The sequence below is a fragment of the Castor canadensis genome, chromosome 13 (genome assembly GCF_047511655.1).
Source record: "Castor canadensis chromosome 13, mCasCan1.hap1v2, whole genome shotgun sequence".
Classification (NCBI taxonomy): Eukaryota; Metazoa; Chordata; class Mammalia; order Rodentia; family Castoridae; genus Castor; species Castor canadensis.
The window spans coordinates 122129760-122151408 of record NC_133398.1 but is presented as its reverse complement, the minus strand read 5'-3'; the positions used below and the strand labels follow the sequence as shown (position 1 = coordinate 122151408).

At 48.6% G+C, this 21649-nt stretch overlaps 1 protein-coding gene across 2 annotated transcripts in view; it reads left to right on the top strand.

Moving 5' to 3' along the window:
• Bicd2 (BICD cargo adaptor 2) overlaps nt 1–14400 on the top strand; it is a 44236-nt gene extending 29836 nt beyond the window's left edge. The window contains exons 3-8 of one of the 2 annotated variants that reach the window (XM_074052503.1): nt 3734–3886; nt 5705–6163; nt 6853–7878; nt 8356–8507; nt 10434–10644; nt 12320–14400. In XM_074052503.1, the coding sequence (XP_073908604.1) occupies nt 3734–3886; nt 5705–6163; nt 6853–7878; nt 8356–8507; nt 10434–10644; nt 12320–12325 (2007 nt within the window). In that variant the 3' untranslated portion in view covers nt 12326–14400. Of the gene's footprint in view, nt 1–3733; nt 3887–5704; nt 6164–6852; nt 7879–8355; nt 8508–10433 lie in introns of both variants that reach the window. The other variant, XM_074052502.1, reaches the window with a different exon arrangement.
• Nucleotides 14401–21649: the final 7249 nt, after the last annotated feature.

The following is a 21649-nucleotide window of genomic DNA, read 5'->3' as shown; positions in this document are numbered from 1 at the left end:
GTTATACATGAGGAAACAGGCTGGGGAGGGGTAGCAGCCCTGAGGCTCTGCCCTCTGCCCTCTGTGGTGTGGAGGACCCACAGTAGACAGCTCAGCCAGCTTTTGTCCTGCTAGCATTCTTTCTCGGGGAGGAGGTTGAACCCTAATAGGTAACTGAGCATTTGAGGAATGGCTAGGTAGGGGATGTGGTCCCATTTCCCAGAAGAAGAACCAGAGGCCCAGAGAGTCTGAAGCAGGTGGCAAGAGCAAGACTCTGTATACATGCTGAGGTCCCACTGGTCCCAGCAAGGGAGGGTGGGCTCTGCTAGGCCCTCAGCAGAGACAAGTGTCTTGGATGGATGGAGTTGGGGGCTCTCGGGTGGGGGTGCAGCAAAGGGGGCTGCTGACCCCCCAGCCTTTGAGGCTGGCAGTTGTCACACTCTTCCTGCTGATTACAACCTGAGGTCAGGAGTTCCTGGGGAAGGGGGAGCTAAGATAGGCCTATTGACCTACCTCTTCCCTTCTGGGCTGCTAGTCTACACAGGGCAGGGCTTGTCCCTGCACTGTTGGGCTGACCTCAGACAGGCTCATGTGTGAGAAGGTGCTTCCCCGAGGGAAAACTAAACCCCCAGTGACCAATCAGAGCCTGCGTGAGCTCTCAACAGTTGGGTGTGTGCTAGGTGGAGGTAGCAGGCAGCAGGCCTGCCAACACCTGATAGTTGGGGATGGAACAGAAGTGCACGTGTTTAGGTCTTGCAGTGTCAGCAGAGGCAGCACCCTCACCTGCTGCGTGGTGTTACTGGACCAGTCTGTGACTTATGTGTCCTTCTCTGTTCTTTTGTTACTACAAGGACACCCACCCAAAGGCCTGCATGGGCTCAAATACTTTTACTCACAGAGGCTCTGTTGTGGCTGACCCACTGGATTCTGGACCTGGACATGGTACTACGACAGAACTAAGAACTCACTCAGATGCATGGGCACTGCTTTGGGAGAACAACACTCCCTGTGTGCCTCTGTGGGTCCTTGTGCTAGCAGGTGTTTAATGCTGCCATCTACCTCATCTTTAGTTGGACAAATTGCTGTCTCTGCTCCAGCCACATGGAAGCTTTGAGCACTTCTCTCTCTCTCTCTCTCTCTCTCTCTCTCTCTCTCTCTCTCTCTCTCTCTCTCTCGGTGGTATTGGGGTTTGAACTCAGGGCCTCACGCTTGCTAGGCAAGCACTCTTAAAATTTGAGCCATTCCACTGGCCCTTTTTTGTGATGGGTTTTTTTAAGGTAATGTCTCAAGAACTATTCACCTAGGACTGGCTTCAAACTGTGATCCCTCTGATATCCCTCCTAAGTAGCTAGGATACAGGCATGAGCCACCAGCACCCAGCTTTTCAGCATTTTGCCTGGAGGGCCTACTAGGGCTGTTATTCTTGTCCCGCATACCTGGGGAGCTGGTGGGACTCAGATCTTGCTCTCAGCTTCTAGATCACCTGAAGAGCGAGCCAGTGCTACATGAAGTCATGCTGCATATGTGTGCGCACCTACTGTGTGCAGGCACTTTTGAGTTTTCAAAGAGAAGGCAGGAATTGACAGAGAGGTTGTCTGAGCGCTCCCTCAGGTGGTGTGTTGAGAGCCTGGGTGTACTCTGGCTTGCATGACACCTCAGGCTGTCAAGCCAGGGCCTTCAGTCCAGTACCTACCTCATTCCCTTTCCTACCAGGTGAGGCTTGCTACCTAGTGGTCTTCTGCCTCTGTGGTGTCTGTGTCTTCTGGTGTCAACTCTGTCATCTCTTTGAGTTACTTAACACAAGGGCTGTGTCTGTTTGCCATAGATTTTAAATACTATATTAGTTTCAGGTGCCAAGCATTTGTCAGTAGTACGTTGAAGTTGTGCGTTATGTGACTCCCCTTTCCATTGCTTCCTTTTTCCCACTCGGTCATATTTCATTTTACTTATCAAATATTACTGTTTTGTGTGTCCCTGCATGTCACTTTGGAGTCTTGCCTATAAGGATGCGACTATCAGATGAACACACGACTGTGATTGGGAACAATCCCTGCATAAGCTGATGGGGCAGTGCAAGTGAGCACAGAGCTGTGGGCCCAGGGGATGGATGGGACTTTGACTGAGAGCTTCGAAGCAGGAAGCAGGGGTGTTGGTCTGGGGAAGCCACCTTGGCATTGGAAACAGGACAGGAAGTAGGGAAGGGATGGGTTAGGGGAAGTTGGCTAAGAGATAATTTTGCCTCCATGGTACATTGGCAGTGTCTGGAGACATCTTCACTTGCCTCAATGCAAGGGGCAGCACCTGGTGAACAGAGGTCAGGTAGCTGCTAAGAAGCCTGTGAGGTACAGGACAGCCCCTGCCGCAGAGAATGTGATCTGGCTCTGAATGTCTTGAGAGCTGAGACTTAAGCTCCAAGGTCATACTGTTAGGCAACGGCATGGTTAGAATTCCAGTCTGGATTGCACCAGACCTGCACTAGCCTCTCTGTGTGATCATTTCTGACTCCTCACAGATGAGTTGGAGGCAGGAACCAGCTTTTAACAGCTTTGTTGAGGTAATTCATATTCCATACAACTCACCCATTGAAAAGTGTGTGATTTATGGGTTTTATATAGCATATTCACAAATAAGTGCACCATCCTAGTCATTTTTTTCCTATTTTTCTTTTTGTGGTACTGGGGATGGAACCCAGGGCCTCACATATGCTAGGCAAGCTCTCTACCATTAAGCTACGTCTCGAGCCTTCAGAGTCAATTTTTATTTTTATTTTTGGTGGGACTGTGGTTTGAACTCAGGCTTTCACACTTGAAAAGCGCGCACTCTACTGCTTGAACCACACCTCCAGTCCATTTTGCCCTGGTTATCTTGGAGATGGGGGTCTCGTGAAGTATTTCCCTGTGCTGGCCTTGAACTGCAATCCTTTTGATCTCAGCCTCCCAAGTAGCTAGGATTACAGGAATAAGTGATTGGTGCCTGTCTTTTCACAGTCAATTTTAGAACATTTCATCACTCCAGAAAGAAACCGTGTTCAGTCACTTCCATCCCCCTACTCTAGCCTCACAAACCCATTTTCTGTCTATATGAATTTGCTTGTTCTAGACTTTTGTGTAAATGGAATTATACAAGGCATAACCTCCCATGACTGGCTTCTTTCACTCAGCAGAATGTCTTCAAGTTTCACTCATGTCGTAGCAAGTAGTAGATGTCATTCCTTATTATAGCTGAATAATGCATTGTGTATGTAGACCACATTTTGTTTATTCATTCACCTATGTATGGACACTTGCATTCCTCCCACCTTTTGGCCATCGTAAACACTGCTGCTGGGAACATTGGTGTGCAGGATTCTGAGTGGATTTGTTTTATTTCTCTGGGCTAGATACTCTGTTTAACTGTTTGAGCACCTGCAAACTTTGTGCCACAGTATTGCCCCATTTACCAGTCCATCAGTATCATAACCTGGTCTTACAGATGGAGAAACTGAGGGTCAGAACAGGCTCAGTTACCTGCCAGTGGGTCCATAGCTGAGAGGGGCTAAAGGGATCCAACTCTGGGCTGAATGCTGCTTTCTTCAGATCGCACTGCTCTAAGCTCCATCTCCTCTCTGGGCAGTCACACTGGTGCCCAAGTCTGGGTCCAAAATCCTGGCTGTGTGGCATATCACAGCATGACTGGCCACTCTGAGCTCCCCTGGTATCACTTGGAGGTAGAGGTAGTGGGGCTGCTCACACTGCTTTTCTCTTTGCCCTGATAGATCAACCAGAATGTGGAGATCCAGCGTGGCCGCCTGCGGGATGACATCAAGGAGTACAAGTTCCGAGAGGCCCGCCTGCTGCAGGACTACTCGGAGCTGGAGGAGGAGAACATCAGCCTGCAGAAGCAGGTGTCCGTGCTCAGACAGAACCAGGCAAGTCTTCAGCTGCAGGGTGTGGGTGGGAGCACAGGTCAGCTCTGGGCCTCTCAGTCCTCTCCTCTACCCCATCTTCAGTTTCCTGTCTGATTTCACACACCTGAGAACTAGGGCCAGCACCACCACAGTGGAGGCAAGGGACCTAGACACTCCAAGGCCACAAAACAAGGCCTGTAGTTGCAGTATTTGCTGACTGTTGGCCAAGCAAAGGTATAGGGGGAAAAAATAATCCAAGAGGTGATGAAGAGGTTACACCAAAAACCACCAGAGGCTACATCTCCAGCGTCTGACTCCTCTCAGGTGCTGACCATGAAACCTGAAATGTTGACATGCCTCTGCCTCGTAGCAGGGATGTGGAGGGTCCCCTTGATGGGACAAGGCAAACGTGGACTCTAGGGACCATACAAGGCCTGAATGTCCTTCCCAGCTCTCCAGGAGCCACAGTGCTGCCGGAAACCTTTTCTCCCAGGAAATCCCAAACCTTTCCCCAGAATGCCATGCATGCTGTTCTTGGTTTCCTCAGAAACCCTCTACCATCCAGATCTTCTTAGGGGAAAAAAGTCACCTCAGTGAGCCCAGTATTTATATCCTGCATGAGGAAGCTCTTGTGTTTATGTAGAAATCTCTGTGTTTGCAAAAGCAAGCAGGGAGCAGATTCTGCTTCCCAGGAACCCATAGGAAGAGCACTCACAGCCCCAGTCCTGCAGTGACAGATAGCTCACGTTTATTTACATAACAGCTAATAAGCCCGAGGTACCATTGGTCATTGGCATTACTGCCCATAGAGCCTGGCCACAGAGTCCTGAGGAGAAAAGCGAAGGCTTGGGGAACCCTGCCCTGGTGGAGTCACAACTCCCGCCTGGGATTCCTTGTCTCCTGGTTTGTGGCACTGGTGTTGGCTCAATGCCCACCTCCCATGAACATACCTAGGACACGGTACCAAGTGTCCCTTCCTACCCCAAATCCAAAGAGATTCCTTCAGTGCTTCATTTTATTAATTTTTTTATCCAAATGTTACAGAATGGTAAGATGTGTTTTTAAAAATTGCCCACAATCCCTAACCCTTCACATTAAACCATCTGCTCTTTGTCTACCTGCAAATATAATGTGAAGTTGGCAAGACTAATTGTGTTTTCTCTGTTACCTTCCAGCTCCTCAGAGTGCATTCTGAGGTTTTAGTGCCGAGGTATTATACCTTGGGAGAAATTTCAGTTCCTTTTTAAAATTTATTTGATGGTCTTGGGGTTTGAATTCAGGACCTCATCCTTGCTAGGCAGGTGCTGTACCACTTGAACCACTCCACCAGCCCCAGTTCCTTTTTTTTCAAAAAGTGATTTGAGTTAATCCTCATAGCATACATTGACATTTATATTTATGTGCCTTACGGTATTTGGTTAACTATTATTAATTGAATAATTTTATAGAATTTCAAATCAGCACACGTGGTAATATTTTAAAGAAACCTAAGAGAAATTTGGTGGTATAGGTGTATATTCACAGGGCTGCAGTATTGTAGGCTCTGTGTCTCAGGTGTTTTGTGTTGCATGCCCCTCACAGGCTCACTGGTCCTGGCACTGGACTGGGCGTTTCTGCGCACTTGCATCTCATGCCCTGAAACCCTCATAGCATCCGCTTCCCTCAGTGGGGGAAATAGCCTCGGCCACTGCCTCTTCCGAAGGATAGTGCTTCACCTTGTGCGTCTCCTTGCTCTTGGTGGCTGGGGAAGTGGCACCCTGGTGCAGTCTCCTAATTTATCAGACCTAACTGGAGCCTCCACATTGCCTTGACATGGAGTATTTGACCTCTCCTTCCCAGGTGGAGTTTGAGGGCCTCAAGCATGAGATCAAGCGTCTGGAGGAAGAGACTGAGTACCTCAACAGCCAGCTGGAGGATGCCATCCGGCTCAAGGAGATCTCTGAGCGGCAGCTGGAGGAGGCACTGGAGACGCTGAAGACAGAGCGGGAGCAGAAGAATAGCCTGCGCAAGGAGCTGTCACACTACATGAGCATCAACGACTCCTTCTATACCAGCCACCTGCAGGTCTCCCTGGATGGCCTAAAGTTCAGTGATGACACTGCCGCTGAGCCCAACAATGATGCTGAGGCCCTGGTCAACGGCTTTGAGCATGGTGTCCTGGTCAAGCCACCATTGGACAATAAGACGTCCACACCCAGGAAGGATGGCCTGGCGCCACCCTCCCCCAGCCTTGTCTCTGACCTGCTCAGTGAGCTGCACATCTCTGAGATCCAGAAGCTGAAGCAGCAGCTGGTGCAGGTGAGCAGGCAGGGCCTTGTGTGCTGGCCCAAGCTTGGGTCCTCCACATCACTGAAAGATCTGCCTCAACTGTGTAAGCAGAGCTTTCCTGACGTTTGACTCGTGTTGATTTACTCACATTGTTTTTAAGTCCTGTGTCATTACATAAATGAAATTCTAGTAGAGAGTAGAGTCCTAGAGAAGTAGGTTCCTGATAATGTGAAGTTTAGTACCATGGCACCCATGTTGCTGTCTTATCCGTGTCCTGTTACGTCAAGGTGAAGTGACACAATGCTGGCCCCTCATGTGACCCTCCCCTCCCATACCACAAGGTAGAGTAACAGTAGGGTCGTGCATGGGCTCATCTCCTGGAAGATACATCACTCTGGGTCTAGCAGATATTCCAGTGCCCACCACAGCATGGGAGGCAAAAGCCCCCATGCTCCAGAGCAGAGAGCCGGGGCACTGAAGGCCCCTGCCCCCCTGCCCTACTGACCCTGAGCTCTGTGTTGTAAGCCCAGTGACCCTCCAGCAGGGGGCATTGCTCATGATAGGCAGCATTCTGAGGGTTCACTGTGAATTCTGTCCACTGTTTTGTCTGGTGACCTTCAGGGAACCTGCCAAGCCCATAGCTCACCCTGGCAGACTGGATTTTGCTGGAGGTCCTCTAAGACTGCTAATGAGCTTTCATGTTGCTTGTACCTTTGCAGGTGGAGCGGGAGAAGGTAGGCCTGCTGGCGACACTGCAGGACACACAGAAACAGCTGGAGCAGGCACGGGGGGCCCTATCTGAGCAGCATGAGAAGGTGAGCCGCCTCACGGAGAACCTGGGTGCCCTGCGGCGCCTGCAGGCTGGTAAAGAGAGGCAGACAGCCCTGGACAACGAGAAGGACCGGGACAGCCATGAGGATGGTGACTACTATGAGGTGGACATCAATGGGCCTGAGATCCTGGCCTGCAAGTACCATGTGGCCGTGGCTGAGGCTGGTGAACTCCGGGAGCAACTCAAGGCCCTGCGTAGCACACACGAAGCTCGAGAGGCCCAGCATGCTGAGGAGACGGGCCGCTACCAAGCAGAGGGCCAGGCCCTTACGGAGAAGGTCTCCCTGCTAGAGAAGGCCAGCCACCAGGACCGTGAGCTCCTGGCCCGGCTGGAGAAGGAGCTGAAGAAGGTGAGTGACGTGGCTGGCGAGACACAGGGCAGCCTGAGTGTGGCCCAGGATGAGCTGGTGACCTTCAGCGAGGAGCTGGCCAACCTCTACCACCATGTGTGCATGTGCAATAACGAGACACCCAACCGCGTGATGCTGGACTACTATCGTGAGGGCCAGGGTGGGGCCGGCCGCACCAGCCCTGAGGGCCGTGGGCGCCGCTCACCTATCCTCCTGCCTAAGGGGCTGCTGACCACGGAGGTGGGCCGAGCAGATGGTGGAGCTGGGGACAGCAGCCCCTCACCCAACTCTTCACTGCCATCACCCCTGAGTGACCCGCGCCGAGAGCCCATGAACATCTACAATCTGATTGCCATAATTCGCGACCAGATCAAGCACCTGCAGGCAGCCGTGGACCGCACAACAGAACTGTCCCGGCAGCGCATCGCCTCACAGGAGCTGGGCCCTGCTGTGGACAAGGACAAGGAGGCACTCATGGAGGAGATCCTCAAGCTGAAGTCACTGCTCAGCACTAAGCGGGAGCAGATCACCACGCTGCGCACTGTGCTCAAGGCCAACAAGCAGGTGAGCTGGCCAGAGTGGGCCAGGTAGGCATTTCTCACCCTTGGTCTCCATCCTGGGAGGCCCTGCCAAGGTCCTATATCATCACGAGAAAAGAGCTGGCCCCCATGGTGGTGTAGGCTCCTGCCTTTCCTGCCCCGTCTAGGGCTCCCAGCCAGAAGGTAAGAGTGGGTGCGTGGGATCAAGATCCCCTTTAACCGCTGCCTAAATGCCCTGGGGAGTCTGACATGGGGGCATTGTGGGGGTCCCCAGTGCAGGTTTGGTGGTGTGCAGTGTGTTACTGGTCAGGGTCATTAGGAGGGATTCACTGAAACAGGCTGACCCCTATAACATGGCCACCAGAGTTTGTCCACAGGCTTGTCAGCGTTCTTTGTGGGTCCTAGCACCACCTCAGACCGGAGATCCCCACTGTAACCCAAAACATCTCTAAGACAACTTTATTCCCCTTACTCACCCGTCCTATGCTTGTCTGTCCCCCAGACAGCTGAGGTGGCCCTCGCTAACCTGAAGAGCAAGTACGAGAATGAGAAGGCCATGGTGACAGAGACCATGATGAAGCTGCGCAACGAGCTCAAGGCCCTCAAGGAAGATGCAGCCACCTTCTCCTCACTGCGTGCCATGTTTGCCACCAGGTAACTGCATCGCCTGTGACCCTTCCTCATCTGTAGCCTCTTCCTCCTGTGGCCACCTTTGGCCCTCACCCATAGCCCTTTAACCTCTTGCCTGAGGCCAGAAGAACTGCTGGTTCAGTTCGGGGGCTGACGCAGCTCTAGGTCCGGAATCACAGCTCCTAACCCATTCCCAGCATACATGGGCTTAAGTATGAGGACTTACAAGGATCGTGCAGCATCAGGGTGTCCATCCTCTGGCTGCCGCTTAGCCTGTGCATCTAGCGGGGAGGTGCCCAGAGGAGAGCATATGCCCGGGGTTGATGTTCGGCAGGTGTGCAGTCCTTTTCTTTTTTTTCTGTTTGGTACTAGGCTTTCAACTCAGGGCGTTGTGGTTGCTATGCAGGTGCTTTACCACTCAAGCCCCCATCCCTGTGCAGTCATTTTTCTATTCCTGTTGCTGTTGCTGCCTGTTCGGGCCCCAGGAGCCTGATTCTGTGGGCTATTTCTAATTTTGCTATTAATGAAAATCTGGCAGTCCCAGTTTGCTTGCTTTGTGCATAAGGCTGATAGGCAAAAGGGCTGGGTAACGTGGGCTTTGGGGATGTGCAGGACCCAATAGTTGTGAGGACTAACTTCCATCCTATGGTGAAAACCCCCATGACCATGAGGCACATGCATGGGTTTAAGTTTGTAAACTCAGAAGGAAGTTCCCCTCCTGGCTAGCAGGTCCCAGTTCTGTGCCTTACCACCCACCTACAAACCTGCCTTGTCAGGGAAGGCTGAGGAGGGATTTCCAGCCTGGGAGGGAAGCAGCTTTCTTCTCTCTCCCAGGTGGTCTTGTAGTGAGAGGTTCTGGGATGGGCTAAGAGTCACCTGTGTATTTACACTGCTCTGAGGCTGGGGAAGATCAGACTCCCTGCTGGACAGCAAAGGTCTTAACTTTCACCCTCCCAAGGGTAGGCAGTGCCACCTGCTGGTGGACATTGGAGTGGCACTGAACCTGGTCAACCTAGCCTTAGCCTGCTGTGGGTGAGGAAACTGAGGCTCCCAGGTGGACAGGATAAGGGCCATGCAGGGATCTTCTTCCCTCACACCAAGCCAGTCACTTCGAGTTTCTCAGCACCCCTGCAGGGAGATCCTATCATAGTTGGAGAGACAAGGAGAGCTCCATGGTTTCTCTAGAAGCTTCCTCTTCCTGTGGCATTAGGATGGTTCTAGGGAAAAAATTCTGCACCTCTTCAGCATCTGGTTTGAAAACCCCGATATTTTTTTGGTACTGGGGTTTGAATTCAGGGCCTCATGCTTGCTAGGCAAGGGCTCTTACCACTTGAGCCACACCCCTGTCCCCCCAGCTTTTTAAACTTGTCTTATTTAAAGACCTGACTTTTCAGATGGAGCAAGAATCTATGAGGAAGATGACTTAGTGTGCACCTGAGAGAGCACTGTCAAGGGGCTAGCTGGGTACAAAGGGGCAAGGCAGGTCCATGGATGACAGAGAGAAGCAGTACTTGGCCAGGAAGGTCCCCATCATCCCCAGAACCCCAGGCTTTGACCTGTCCAGTGTCTAAGCATCCAGGCTCCAGCTGGATGGATGGGCTGGGGCAACCTGCACTGGGTGGAGCAGGTGTGTCATAGTAGGTCGAGGCTTAAGTGCCAGGATGAGCTGTGTACAGAATGCACACATACCTCTCCCTGGCTCTGGCAGCCACTCAGCACAGACTTACGAAGCAGTGGGAATACAGCAACACAGAACCCAAGCCAACTTTACAGGCTATGCTGCCTATGGCTCTGAATGCCTTTCCTGAAGTCTTTGCTAAAAGAAACCAGAACAAGCCTCCCTCAGCCATGGCCCCAACTCGGGCCACACAAGGGACACCAACGTGGTGGGGCTGTGTTGGGGCTGCCCTCCCTTGCCTGGCGCTTCAGCTGTGCTGTTGGTTCCCACAGGTGTGACGAGTATATCACACAGCTGGACGAGATGCAGCGACAGCTGGCAGCTGCTGAGGACGAGAAGAAGACGCTTAACTCCCTGCTGCGTATGGCCATCCAGCAGAAGCTGGCGCTGACCCAGCGCCTGGAGCTGCTGGAGCTGGACCATGAACAGACCCGACGGGGCCGCACCAAGGCCGCCCCCAAGGCCAAGCCGGCCACCCCGAGCGTAAGTCACACCTGCGCCTGCGCCAGCGACAGGGCCGAGGGCACCGGGCTCGCCAACCAGGTGTTCTGCAGTGAGAAGCACAGCATTTACTGTGACTAGGGCTGTGGGGTGCCGCACGCTGCAGCTAACATCTGCTTCACCTCAACTAACCCAACAGCAGCGGGACAGTGGTGCTAGGCCGGTCTTAACGTGACTAATGCACATTGGGCAGGATTCTAGCCAAATGGTGGTGTGGGGCACATCTGTCACCAGAACACTCCTGTGAGCTTTGTGTCACTTCCTATTCTGCATCCCCCTCAGGAGCACCTTTGTCAGCTGGAGGGAGGGGGTTTGGCAGTGGGGATAGGGCTGGACACCCTTGTGGCAGACAGATGTTTAAAAGTGTCTTCCAGGGGCGCCAGACTGGGAAAACCCTAGGGAAAGAGTACTGGTCCTGCTCCCTGGGCACCCACTCAGTGGCAGAACCTGAGTTGAAACTTGCATGTTCCTCGCATGTGTCTCCTGTCAGCCCCTGAAAGCAGTTTCATGAGGTTCTGGCCTGCATTGCAGGTCCAACCTCAGAGGACAGCTCTGTGGTTAATTGGTAAAGTTTACAGACAGAGTTACATTGTAGTTTATGCAGCAAATCACATTCAGGACAAAAGCGCAGAACTTCTTCCCCAAATCCAGAAAAGAGTGCAGATGAGACCACACAGCTCAGACACCAGCTTACCAGGGCCGAGGAGCAGAGCTTGGCAGCTACGGTTTCTCGTTTCCAGTATCTGCTTGCTGGTCTGCTGACCTGTGAGATGACAACTCAGCAGGCCACACGGCCTAAGATTTCCTTTTTTCATGCAGAGTGTTCCAAGTGCCCGGCCTGACCTGGCCCTCACGCAGAGCCCATCCTTTTGTGCTTGGTGACCTTGGCTGACCATGTTCAGGTCTTCCTCGCAGAGCGTCTCAGGCTGCAGCTTGAGAGGCTTGGCTGAGTTGCTGGCCCCATAAGTATAGCAGAGCCCAACCCTGTGCTGGAAAAACTTTGCATGGGCCTAGGGCCAGTTCCCAGGACTAGCTGGTAGGAAATGTGTTCAGTTTTTAGTGCAGTTTTGGGGTGGAGAAAGAAAGAGGAAAGGTAGTTAAGGGCTCTCCTCTGTTTTCAGAGGCTCTGTCAACACAGCTGTGGCATCAGGCATCTGAGTTCTCACATCTGAAGCAGAACTCTTCTCAGTATTGCTTCCCTAATTGCTGTGGAACATCCAGAACTGCAGCTACCTCTGCTCCCTGATGGCTGCTTGCCTGTTCTTCCCACAGCTGCCCCCCTCCCCATCTTCTCTCTGATCCTGAGGGTATCTCAGTCTCCTCCAGACTTTAGGCACCACACTCATGCATAGTGGGGTGCAGAACAGACCATGTGTGTCCCCTGCACGTCCGTCCTGGGGATGGTTGCCTGCATGCCCCTGTGTGCACCCCTCCTCCCCTTCTCCTTTTTCCCTCCACGCCAGGCCGGCACACAGCTTCCCTTATACCTGGAAGAGGCTTTGCGGGCACTTGGAGCCACTGGCTCAGTAACACACGCAGGTCTGCTCCGCCAACTAACGTGCCCACGTTCTCCCAGCACGAGTGCTTTAGTTGTCAAGTGAACTGAAAGTGACAGGTGACCAGTTTCTAACGATGTCTTCTTTTCTCCCGTTTTCAGCTGTAGAGTAGCGCTGGGAGGACATGGTCACCCGGCCCTGTCACACCGCAGCCCCTCCCCCCTCCCCTCCTGTGGCCCATGCAGAGGAAGGAAGGGCAACCTAAAAGTCCACTTAGAACCATTTTGGATATGCTACTGCAATTCTTTTCAAAATAGCATTTCCCAGGTTTTTAATGGGAGGAAAAAAAAAATAAAAGCTTTAATGTTGCGAATGGCTCAAGCTGCTGCTTGGAAAGGCCTCTATTTGGCCGAAGAACCTGTTTCCCAGCTGCTCCCAGGCTCACCGGGGCCGGCGGGATGCCCGCTGTGGGGCTCTCCTTAGTACACATGCTCCTTTTTTATCCGATCAACCTGTGCACTTTTCCTATTTTGATATTATATTTGCTTCCTTAATTCGTCGCGCAGACGGTCTCAGATGCCGTGGTCTGTGCTCGTGGTCCTGCAGCTGTCCGTCTTAGCGCCCAGTGTGTTGATCTGGCGTCAGCACGAGGCAGAGCTGTGCTCCATAGCATGTAGCTCTAGACTGGAGGTGAGGCTTCGGCCGGCGAGGAGCTTGGCAGAGTGTATCCACGCTGCAGCTCCGCAGCCCTTTACACTCACGGCATCATGGTTCATGTTCGAAATTATAGATTTTAAATGCCATGCTCATTAAGAAATCCAGGGTATTCCAATTCTGGGGTTTTTCATATTGTATTATTATTATTCTTAGGAATAGTTCAATGTAACAAGAAGAAAACTTGACCTTTGCTCTGGTTAAAACAGTAACAGGCACTTGAAAAAAGATAAATTATTAAATGAGTAGTAGTACCTATAAATTCCAGAGTTTTCTGGATTTTAGGACATTGTGAAGCATGACTGATTAACAGAATTTTATACAACTGTACCAGTGAAATTCCAAATTGGAATTGTTTTGTTATTCTGGTTGTTGTGCCAAATTGTGGTGCACTTAGAAAATTCTACAGTTGTCGATTTTTAGGGTGTTCTGTTTCAACGCCTTTTTGTTGTAATCATTGCCAGTAGTGCCTTCATCAGTTAAGGGAGGTGTCCCAGTGAAGTTAACCCTCTAAAACGGCAGTGGAGAGCTGGTTGGAGTGCTAAGGGCCAGTGTGGACCAGCAGGCGGGAGCGGGCGCCTGCCTCACACTTCATACCTGGGCATCTTCATTGAGGGAAATAAAACAGTGATTGTGCAAAATTCTGTTAGTCAGTGATTCTTTACATGCAAATTCAGGGGCTTAGAAAACAAAAACAAACACAAAACCTTGAGTGTGCTTTGGGAACCAAATGGACTTGATGGGACGAGCTAAGCAAGTTGTATGAACAGCACATTTGCGAAGAGTCAAGGGCGCCAGGAGAGCCCGCGCAGTCGGCCTATGAGGAGGGACGTGGGTTAGCCATAGTATTCTTTGCAAATGTGAAAACCAGACATTATATCTTCTCTTGCTTGGTGTAACTAATCACTGTTAGTTTCAGGAAACAGAACTCATTCAAGCTCCTTAGCAAACTACTTGCTGAGTGAGAGTTACAGGTGTGGTTAAATTGGTACTAGTGGAGGGAAAAAAAAAACTGTCCTTCGTCCTCCAAAAAAAAGGACAAATTATAATAAATAATAGTTATTGTAAGAATCCAAGAGTTCTGTTTCCTGGAAGGAGCATTTCTTATTCCTAGTTGTTGGGACTCCTATTTTTACCTTCTGTTACAGTGTTGACTCATAAGAAATATTGTTTCATTTGAGCTAACGTCATCCATATGGGGTATTTATTTGCAATGATGTCTGAGTACTGTATTTTTTTTCTGTGCATTATCTTAGTGTCAGAACGTTGGTCTTTATTTTAAAGTCATATGCATGTTCTCCTGCCACAGAACCTTTACACAGACCCAAACAAAACAAATAATAATAAGTGAAAGCCTACAGTTTCTGAGAAAACGAGGCAGAGGTGGAGGGAGAAATTAACGGAGACTCTCGGGACACAGATGTGGTATGAATGTCTGCAACGCCAATGCGCATAGGAACAGTGGGCCTGGGTAAAGAGTCATGTTGGTAGGGCCAATAAATAAAGAATAATAAAAAGATGAAGCACACAGCTTGCTCTTTGTGATTGATTTGACCCCTGCTCCAGATGACTGTGGTTCCAAAAATGTGGTAAGTCCAGCATCTTAAAGCCAACCTAGGTGACCCTGGGCCTGGGAGCTGCGAGCAACCTGGAGTCCATCCTCAGGGTGTGAGGTGTACCCCCACGGTCTCACAGGGCATTGGGTATGAATGTGCTGCAGCAAGGTGGTCAGAACACACTGTTCAGAGAGTAAATCCACGAGCAGCCTGCACTGTCCTGACACATTGTCCTGAAGCGGCAGTGTGTTTAATGTGGAACCTGTACTGTCCTGAGGTCTTGTCCTCTCACCCCGGGAGCAAATAGATTCAGGCAGCAGGCTACCTATTTGTCAGCTAAGCCATATTTCATTGGGTACATTGGCATGACTGCATGGGTGTGAAGAAGAGGACGGTGTCCTTGCCATAGGGATAGTAGGTACCAGAATACACTCAAGGACCCCTCCTCCTATGGCAGCCTCACCTATCCGGGGCCTCTTTTTGGAGGACCAGCTTGGGCCCCAGTCTCGCTCCAGGACCTCTCTGCTGGTGGTCTCGCTGCCCCTTTGGAGCCTCCTCCCTCTGACAGTCCCATCCCTCTAAGAGCAGCAGCTGCCATGACCTATTTGAGTTTAAGCCATTCCTTCTGTCTCAGCAGGCCCTTGGAAAAGGTTGGACAGAGTCATCTGCTGATCTGGAGAGAGGCCCCTGGAGAGGAGGGAGACATGAGGCAGCGGAGCCCCATGAAGCAGTCCCCTTTCTAGGAGATTCTGCCTGTACCCTCTGCTCCGCCTGTGTGTTCTGCTCGCTGTGGCCTGGCTCACTTCTGTTCTGGGTGTGTTTGAGTCACACAGGCATCCAAATGCTGAGCCTGTGCCCTTGTATTCTGTGTCCTTAAACACCACATGCTCTAAGTCTAGGGGTGGAGTGACAGCCTTAGTGAGTGGGGTCCTGGAGCCCCTGCAGGAGGCTGCAGCCCATGCTAAAAAACCTACTTGACCTTCTCTTCTGAGAGGGTGTCATCTCCATGCCCTCAGGTTACTAGGACTGAAAACAACAGCACAGGCTGGTAGCTACACTATGTGTTGAGTAGCCATTGCTTGGAATCTGGTTTTTCTTGATTGACTTAGTGTCTATGAGCCTCAATTTCCCCATCTGTAAGTTGGAGGCAGTAGTTCTCTCAGAATTATTTGAAGCTTCATCATGTCCTTGGTTTCCAGCGTGCAGCAGGTGCTCACTGGATGATTTTGGTAATTTGGTTCTGACTGACATTACCATCACTGAGACCTTTGACTCCAGGCCACAGAGCTGGACCTCTGTCTTTGGGGTTGGGGAGGGAAGGAGAGAATTGGTGTGTAATTTTAAGTCAACTTTTATGAAGGCATCCAGAGAAGTACACACATCCTAACGTACAGGCCAGATTTGCACACAGTGAACACATCTGAGTAACTGGCAGCTGTAAAGCTTCCTGACCCACCCCCGCCCCCTGGAAGTTCTTGGGGTGTGTTGACTTCATCACATACATTTACAGGGATCTGTCTCCCAACTCTGGTGAGGGACTGAATTGCTTTCTGCCCACAGAGCCTCCTACAATAGATGTCCCATGTCAGGTCTGCCTCTGTGCACTGACCTTTTAGCCACATCCAAACAGGGGAACTGGAAAGGGCTGTGTGTTATGACTTGTTGAAGTTTCTTGTATGTGAGTTCACTTTGTTCATCCTTGAACCCAGTCCCTGGGTGAAGAGGGCTCCCTTCCTAGAAAGCAGGGAGAAGCAGTGCCACACCATGAAGTCCTCCTCCTTCCTTGGGCCTACTGTGAAGAGAAACAAGAGGAATTAAGTATTCCACTCCCTACCTCCAAGATCTCTTTTATTCATTTCACTCTCAAAAAGGGGGGAATTGTTTTCCTTAAGGTTTTGGGGAAGTATCGAGACTGCAAACAAAAGTGTATGCTGACAACACCCAGACAAGAAGCAAGTGATGAAGTCCTGGTGCTCTTGCACAAGTTCGTTCTCCCAGGGATAATTCCCTGACTCTGTATGTGCAGGTCCCTTTCGCCTATTTCTGTACAAATAAATGAAGCATTCCTTAGAGACCTGGAAGTTCATAGATTTACCTGCCAAACTGCATTTAGCGTATCATGACTCAACTGTGTGTTTGGAGGTAATTCCCTTTATATTCAAAGACACAAACAAGTTAAAAGTATGGGAAAAAACATTCATGAAATCAGTAACAAAAGACAGCAGGGTTACTTTTATTAGTACCAGACCAAATAGACTTGAAGATAATTTTATGAGAAATCAGAGGACAATTATATAATGATTAAAATCCATTTGCCAAGAAGATATAACAACTGTAAACATAATATACACCAAGCAAAAGAACCCCAAAATACATGAAGAAAAACTGCCAGAATTTAAGGGCAAAGTAGTTCAACAATAAGTAATTCAACACATTTGAATACCCCACTTTCATAAGGGATAGAACAAGACAGATCAGAAAAGAAATAGAATACCTGAACAGGACTATAAACCAACTAAATCTAACATATCTGTAGAGCACCCCAGCAACAACAGCAGAATACACATTCTTATTAAACGTATGTGTAACATTAAGGATAGAAATTGTTAAGGCCACAAAGTAAGTCTCAATAAATTTAGCAAGATTGGAATAGCAGAAATTATGTTCTCCAATGACAATGGAATAAAATTAGAAATATCAACGAAGTCGGGAAAACTCATGAATATGTAGCAATGAAGCAATACACTTCCAGAAATCAATAACATCCCACCTTCAGAGACTAGAAAAAGGAACAAACCAACAAAATAAGGAGTAGGAAAGTAAAGATTGCAATGGAAATAAGTGAAATAGGGAGTGTGGGGGTGTATGTGGCAAAAGTCAACAAAATCCAAAGATTTTTGTTTTGTTTTAAGATGAGCAAAAATGGCAAACCTTTAGGTAACCGATAGTTAATTTTGATTGTCAAGTTGACTGGATTAAGAAAAGAGCACTGGGTGTGTCTGTGAGGGCATTTCAGAGACATTAGATCATAAGGGCCAGTTGAACACTTTGATGGTTCAAAATATGAGTAGACTAGGGAGGTGGTAGAACTGTGGAAGACAGGGCCTGCTGGAAATAAGTAGGTTGTTGGGGTCGTGTCCTTCTGGACTCTATGTTGCCCTGGCCCCTTCTTGTTGCTGATCTTTGCTTCTTGCCCACCAAGAACTGTTCTGCTCTACCACACCCTTCCTGCCATGATGGGCTGACCTCTGAAACCATGAGCCAAGATAAATCTTTCTTCCTTTAAGTTGTATCTGTCAGGTAATGTGGTCACAGTGATGCAAAAATAACTAATATGGTAACAGAGAAAGAGTGAACTCAAAGTATTAAAGGTGAAAATGGAGACATTATGGATTTTTCAAAATTTCAAGGATATTGAGAAACACAGAGGATATTAAGAGTACAGTGGGCAGTTGCACACCAAAACTAATGGATCACTTAAATCCAAAATAAATAGTGAGAAGGAATGAGTAAGGATTAGAGTAGAGGTAAAATGAAAATCAGAAGAGAAAAGTCCACAAACCCAAGAATTGTTTCCTTCCTTGAAAAGATAAATTGGGGTGGGGCACCAATGAGTGGCTCATGCCCGTAACCCTAGCTACTCTAGAGGCAGAGATTGGGAGGATCTTGGTTCAAGGCCAACCCCAGCAGAAAGTTTTTGAGATCCTCCCCCCATCTCAACCAATTAAAAAAACTGGGCATGGTGGCACAGACCAAAGCGGTAAGGTCTGGAGGATGTGTCAAGTGGTAGCACACTTGCCTAGCAAGCACAAGGCCCTGAGTTCAAGCCCTAATGCTACCAAATAAGTAAGTAAATAAGTAAATAGACAAACCTTTAGCTAGTCTGTCCGAGAAATAAGTAGTAGACCTATGAATCAGTAAAAAGAATTCCATTCAAAAGAATTGAATCAGTAATCAGAAATATTCCATTAGGAATTCTGGTCTGATACAGAAGGAGCTGAGAAGTCATCATTCCATTCTAATTAGGAAAGAAGTGAATGTCCAAAAAAAAAAAAAAAAGCCATAATGCTAAGATCCATCAGAGTAGTGAATTCACAGTTGGAAATGAGGAATATTCTATTAGAAGCTTGAGGAAAGGCCATCTTATGAACTGGCAAAGAACTTGACTGAGTTGGGTTTATGTCCTAGTGTTTTAGGGAAGGTGAAATTGAATATTTAGCTGAAGCTTTTTTTTGTTTTAATCTGAGGTTTGAATACAGGGTCTCACTCTTGCTAGGCAGGTGCTCTACCACTTTAACCACACCCCCCAGTCCTCCACCATCTCCCCTTTTGGCTTTAGTTATTTTTCATGTGGAATCAGACTGTACCCCTCCTATGTAGGGCTTGCACACAGTCGGGATCACAGGTGTGCACCACTATACCTGGCTTGATGGTGTCGGCTAACTTTTTGCCTGGGGATAAGCCATGGTCCTCCAACTCTCTTCCTAACAAGTAGCTGTGATAAAAGGCTTGAGCCACTACACCCAGCATCTGAAGCTATTTCTAAGCAAAATGTTGGAAAGGCAGGCTGGTTCCTTTGGCTTTTTTATAGTAAAGTGTTCTACAGAAAAGAGATGATTTAGACATAACTGATCAAAAGGGAAGTACATCTTTAAATTTTGGAGCAAAGCATGGTGGTACACACTTACAGTTCCAGCACTTAGGAGACTGAGGTGGGAGGATCATGAGTACAGGGCTAGCTTGGACTACATAGCAAGACCCTGTTGCATAAAAGCAAACAAAAAAAAAAAAGAAAGAAAAAACCTCAGCCTATCCATACTGGAAGAAATGAGCGCATATGTTTAGGAGAAAACAAGGGTCTGGCCAAATTGCCTTTTGATGAGGGATTAAGTACGAATCAACCAACTCAAGTCTGGTATTATTCATCAGGTGAAAGAAATGAGTCATTTGTAAACAGAAGCCAGGACCTAGTTTCCATAGCAATGGTAGAATGACCCCAAAAGTATTTTGGAGATCAGTGTGGCTGCCCCTCCCATTACAGGCCCAGAGAGCAAAGCTATGGAAGTGTAGCTGCCTTCACCTTGAATTCAAGGGGTGTGCTGGAGAGCCATGAGGCCTTGGCAGAGGATCGCTGCAGGGGCAGGGCCACCACAGAGAGCCCCCACTAGACCCATGTCCAGTGGACACACAGAGGTAGGGCTTTCCCTACTGGGTGTCCAGCCCATAAGGGACACCAGTGATTGATTACAGGGAAACCTTAGGTTTATGACTCAGGCAGAGTCGCTGTAGAGGCAGAGCCAGTGCAGAGGTAAGGCCAGGTACAAAACTGCCTTGGGATGGGGCTGCCACCCTAGTGCATCCTGAAGGTAGTATTTGGCACCCTAGTGGGCTAGGAGGGCAGCATTGAGCCAAAGATGATTCTTGAGCCTTAAGATTTGATGTTTGCCCTGTTAGGTTTTAGACCTACTTGGGACCTGTCGCTCCTTTCTTTTCTATTTCTCCATAGAATGTGTCTCCTATGCCCATCCCACCATGGTAATTTGGAAGCAAGATCCTGTTTGATCACAGTAGAGAGCAGTTTCCCTCAGAATAAATCATACCTTTAGTCTCATCTGTATCTGGGTTACTCCGGACTTAAAATTTTCCGTTGATGCTAGAATGCCTTTAAGAGTTTTGAGGGCACTGGGCACAGTGACTCATGCCTGTAATTCTAGGTACTTGGGAGGCAGAGATTGGGAGGGTCACCATATGAGGCCAACCCGAGGCAAAATGTTCACAGACACCATCTCAACCAATGGCTGGGCACAGTGACATGTACCTGTCATCTAAGGTGCTGTGGGGAAGAAAAATGGGAGGATTGTAGTCCAGGCTGGACTGAGCATAAAGTGAGACTCTATCAAAAATACCCAACATAAAATGGGCTAGTGGAGTGACTCAAGTGGTAGAGCACCTGCCTAGCAAACATGAGGCCCTGAGTTCAACTCCCAGTACCAAGAGTTTTGGGGCTACCAAAGTGGAATAAATATGTTTTGCATGTGAGGTGGATATCAATTTTAAGGGCTTGGAGGTAGAATGCTATTGTCTGAATGGTTGCATCCTCTCAAAATTCATATATTGAAATTCAAACCTCCAAGACAATGATACCAGGAGGTGGGGCCTTTGGGAGGTGTTTAGATTGTAAGGGTGGAACCCTCATGCTTGGTAAAGCATCCTTATAAAAAAGAGCCTAGAAACCTCGCTCTTACCTTCTACTATGTGAAGTTATAGTAAAAACACAGCTGAGTAAGCCAAGAGAGCTCTCACAAAACACCAAGCCTGCCAGCGCCTTGATTTTTGTTTCCCAGCTTCCAGGACTGAGAAATAAATTCTGTTGTTTAAAAGCCATCTGGTCTGTGGTATTTCATTACAGCAGTCCAAATGGACTAAGTCAAATAAAATGTTCAATTAAAACCATACACAAAAGGAGTAGAAAACAAAGTAGGAACAAATAAGGACAACTAGAAGACAGTAACAAGTGGTAGACATTAAGCAAGCTACATATAACTATGTATCAACTGTATATAAATACACTAAGAGATTGTCAGAGTGAGTGAGTAAAAAAAAAAAGGCAAGACCCAATTATATGTTGTCTACAAGAAACCTACTTTAATTTTTTGTGCATTTATTTATTTATTTTATTCATATGTGCATACAATGTTTGGGTCATTTCTCCCCCTTTCCCCTGCTCCCTCCCTTACCTCCCCCTCGCTACCAGGCAGAAACTATTTTGCCCTTATCTCTAATTTTGTTGTAGAGAGAGTATAAGCAATAATAGGAAGGAACAAGGGTTTTTGCTGGTTGAGATAAGGATAGCTATACAGGGAGTTGACTCACATTAATTTCCTGTGCGTGGGTGTTACCTTCTAAATTAATTCTTCTCGAACTAACCTTTTCTCTGGTTCCTGGTCCCCTTTTCCTATTGGCCTCTGTCAGAAACCTACTTTAAAGTTAAAGATACATAAAAGTTAAAAGTAAAGGGATAGAGCCAGATGAGCACATGCGTGTAACCCTAGAACTCAGGAGGCTGAGGCAGGAGGATCATGACTTTGAGACCAATTTGAGTTACATAGCAAGACCCTGTCTCAAACGACAATCACAAAAAGTAAAGGGATGGAGAAAGATACACGATGCTTATACTAACCAAAAACAGTGGCTCTAGCTATATCAATTTTAGACAGCAGA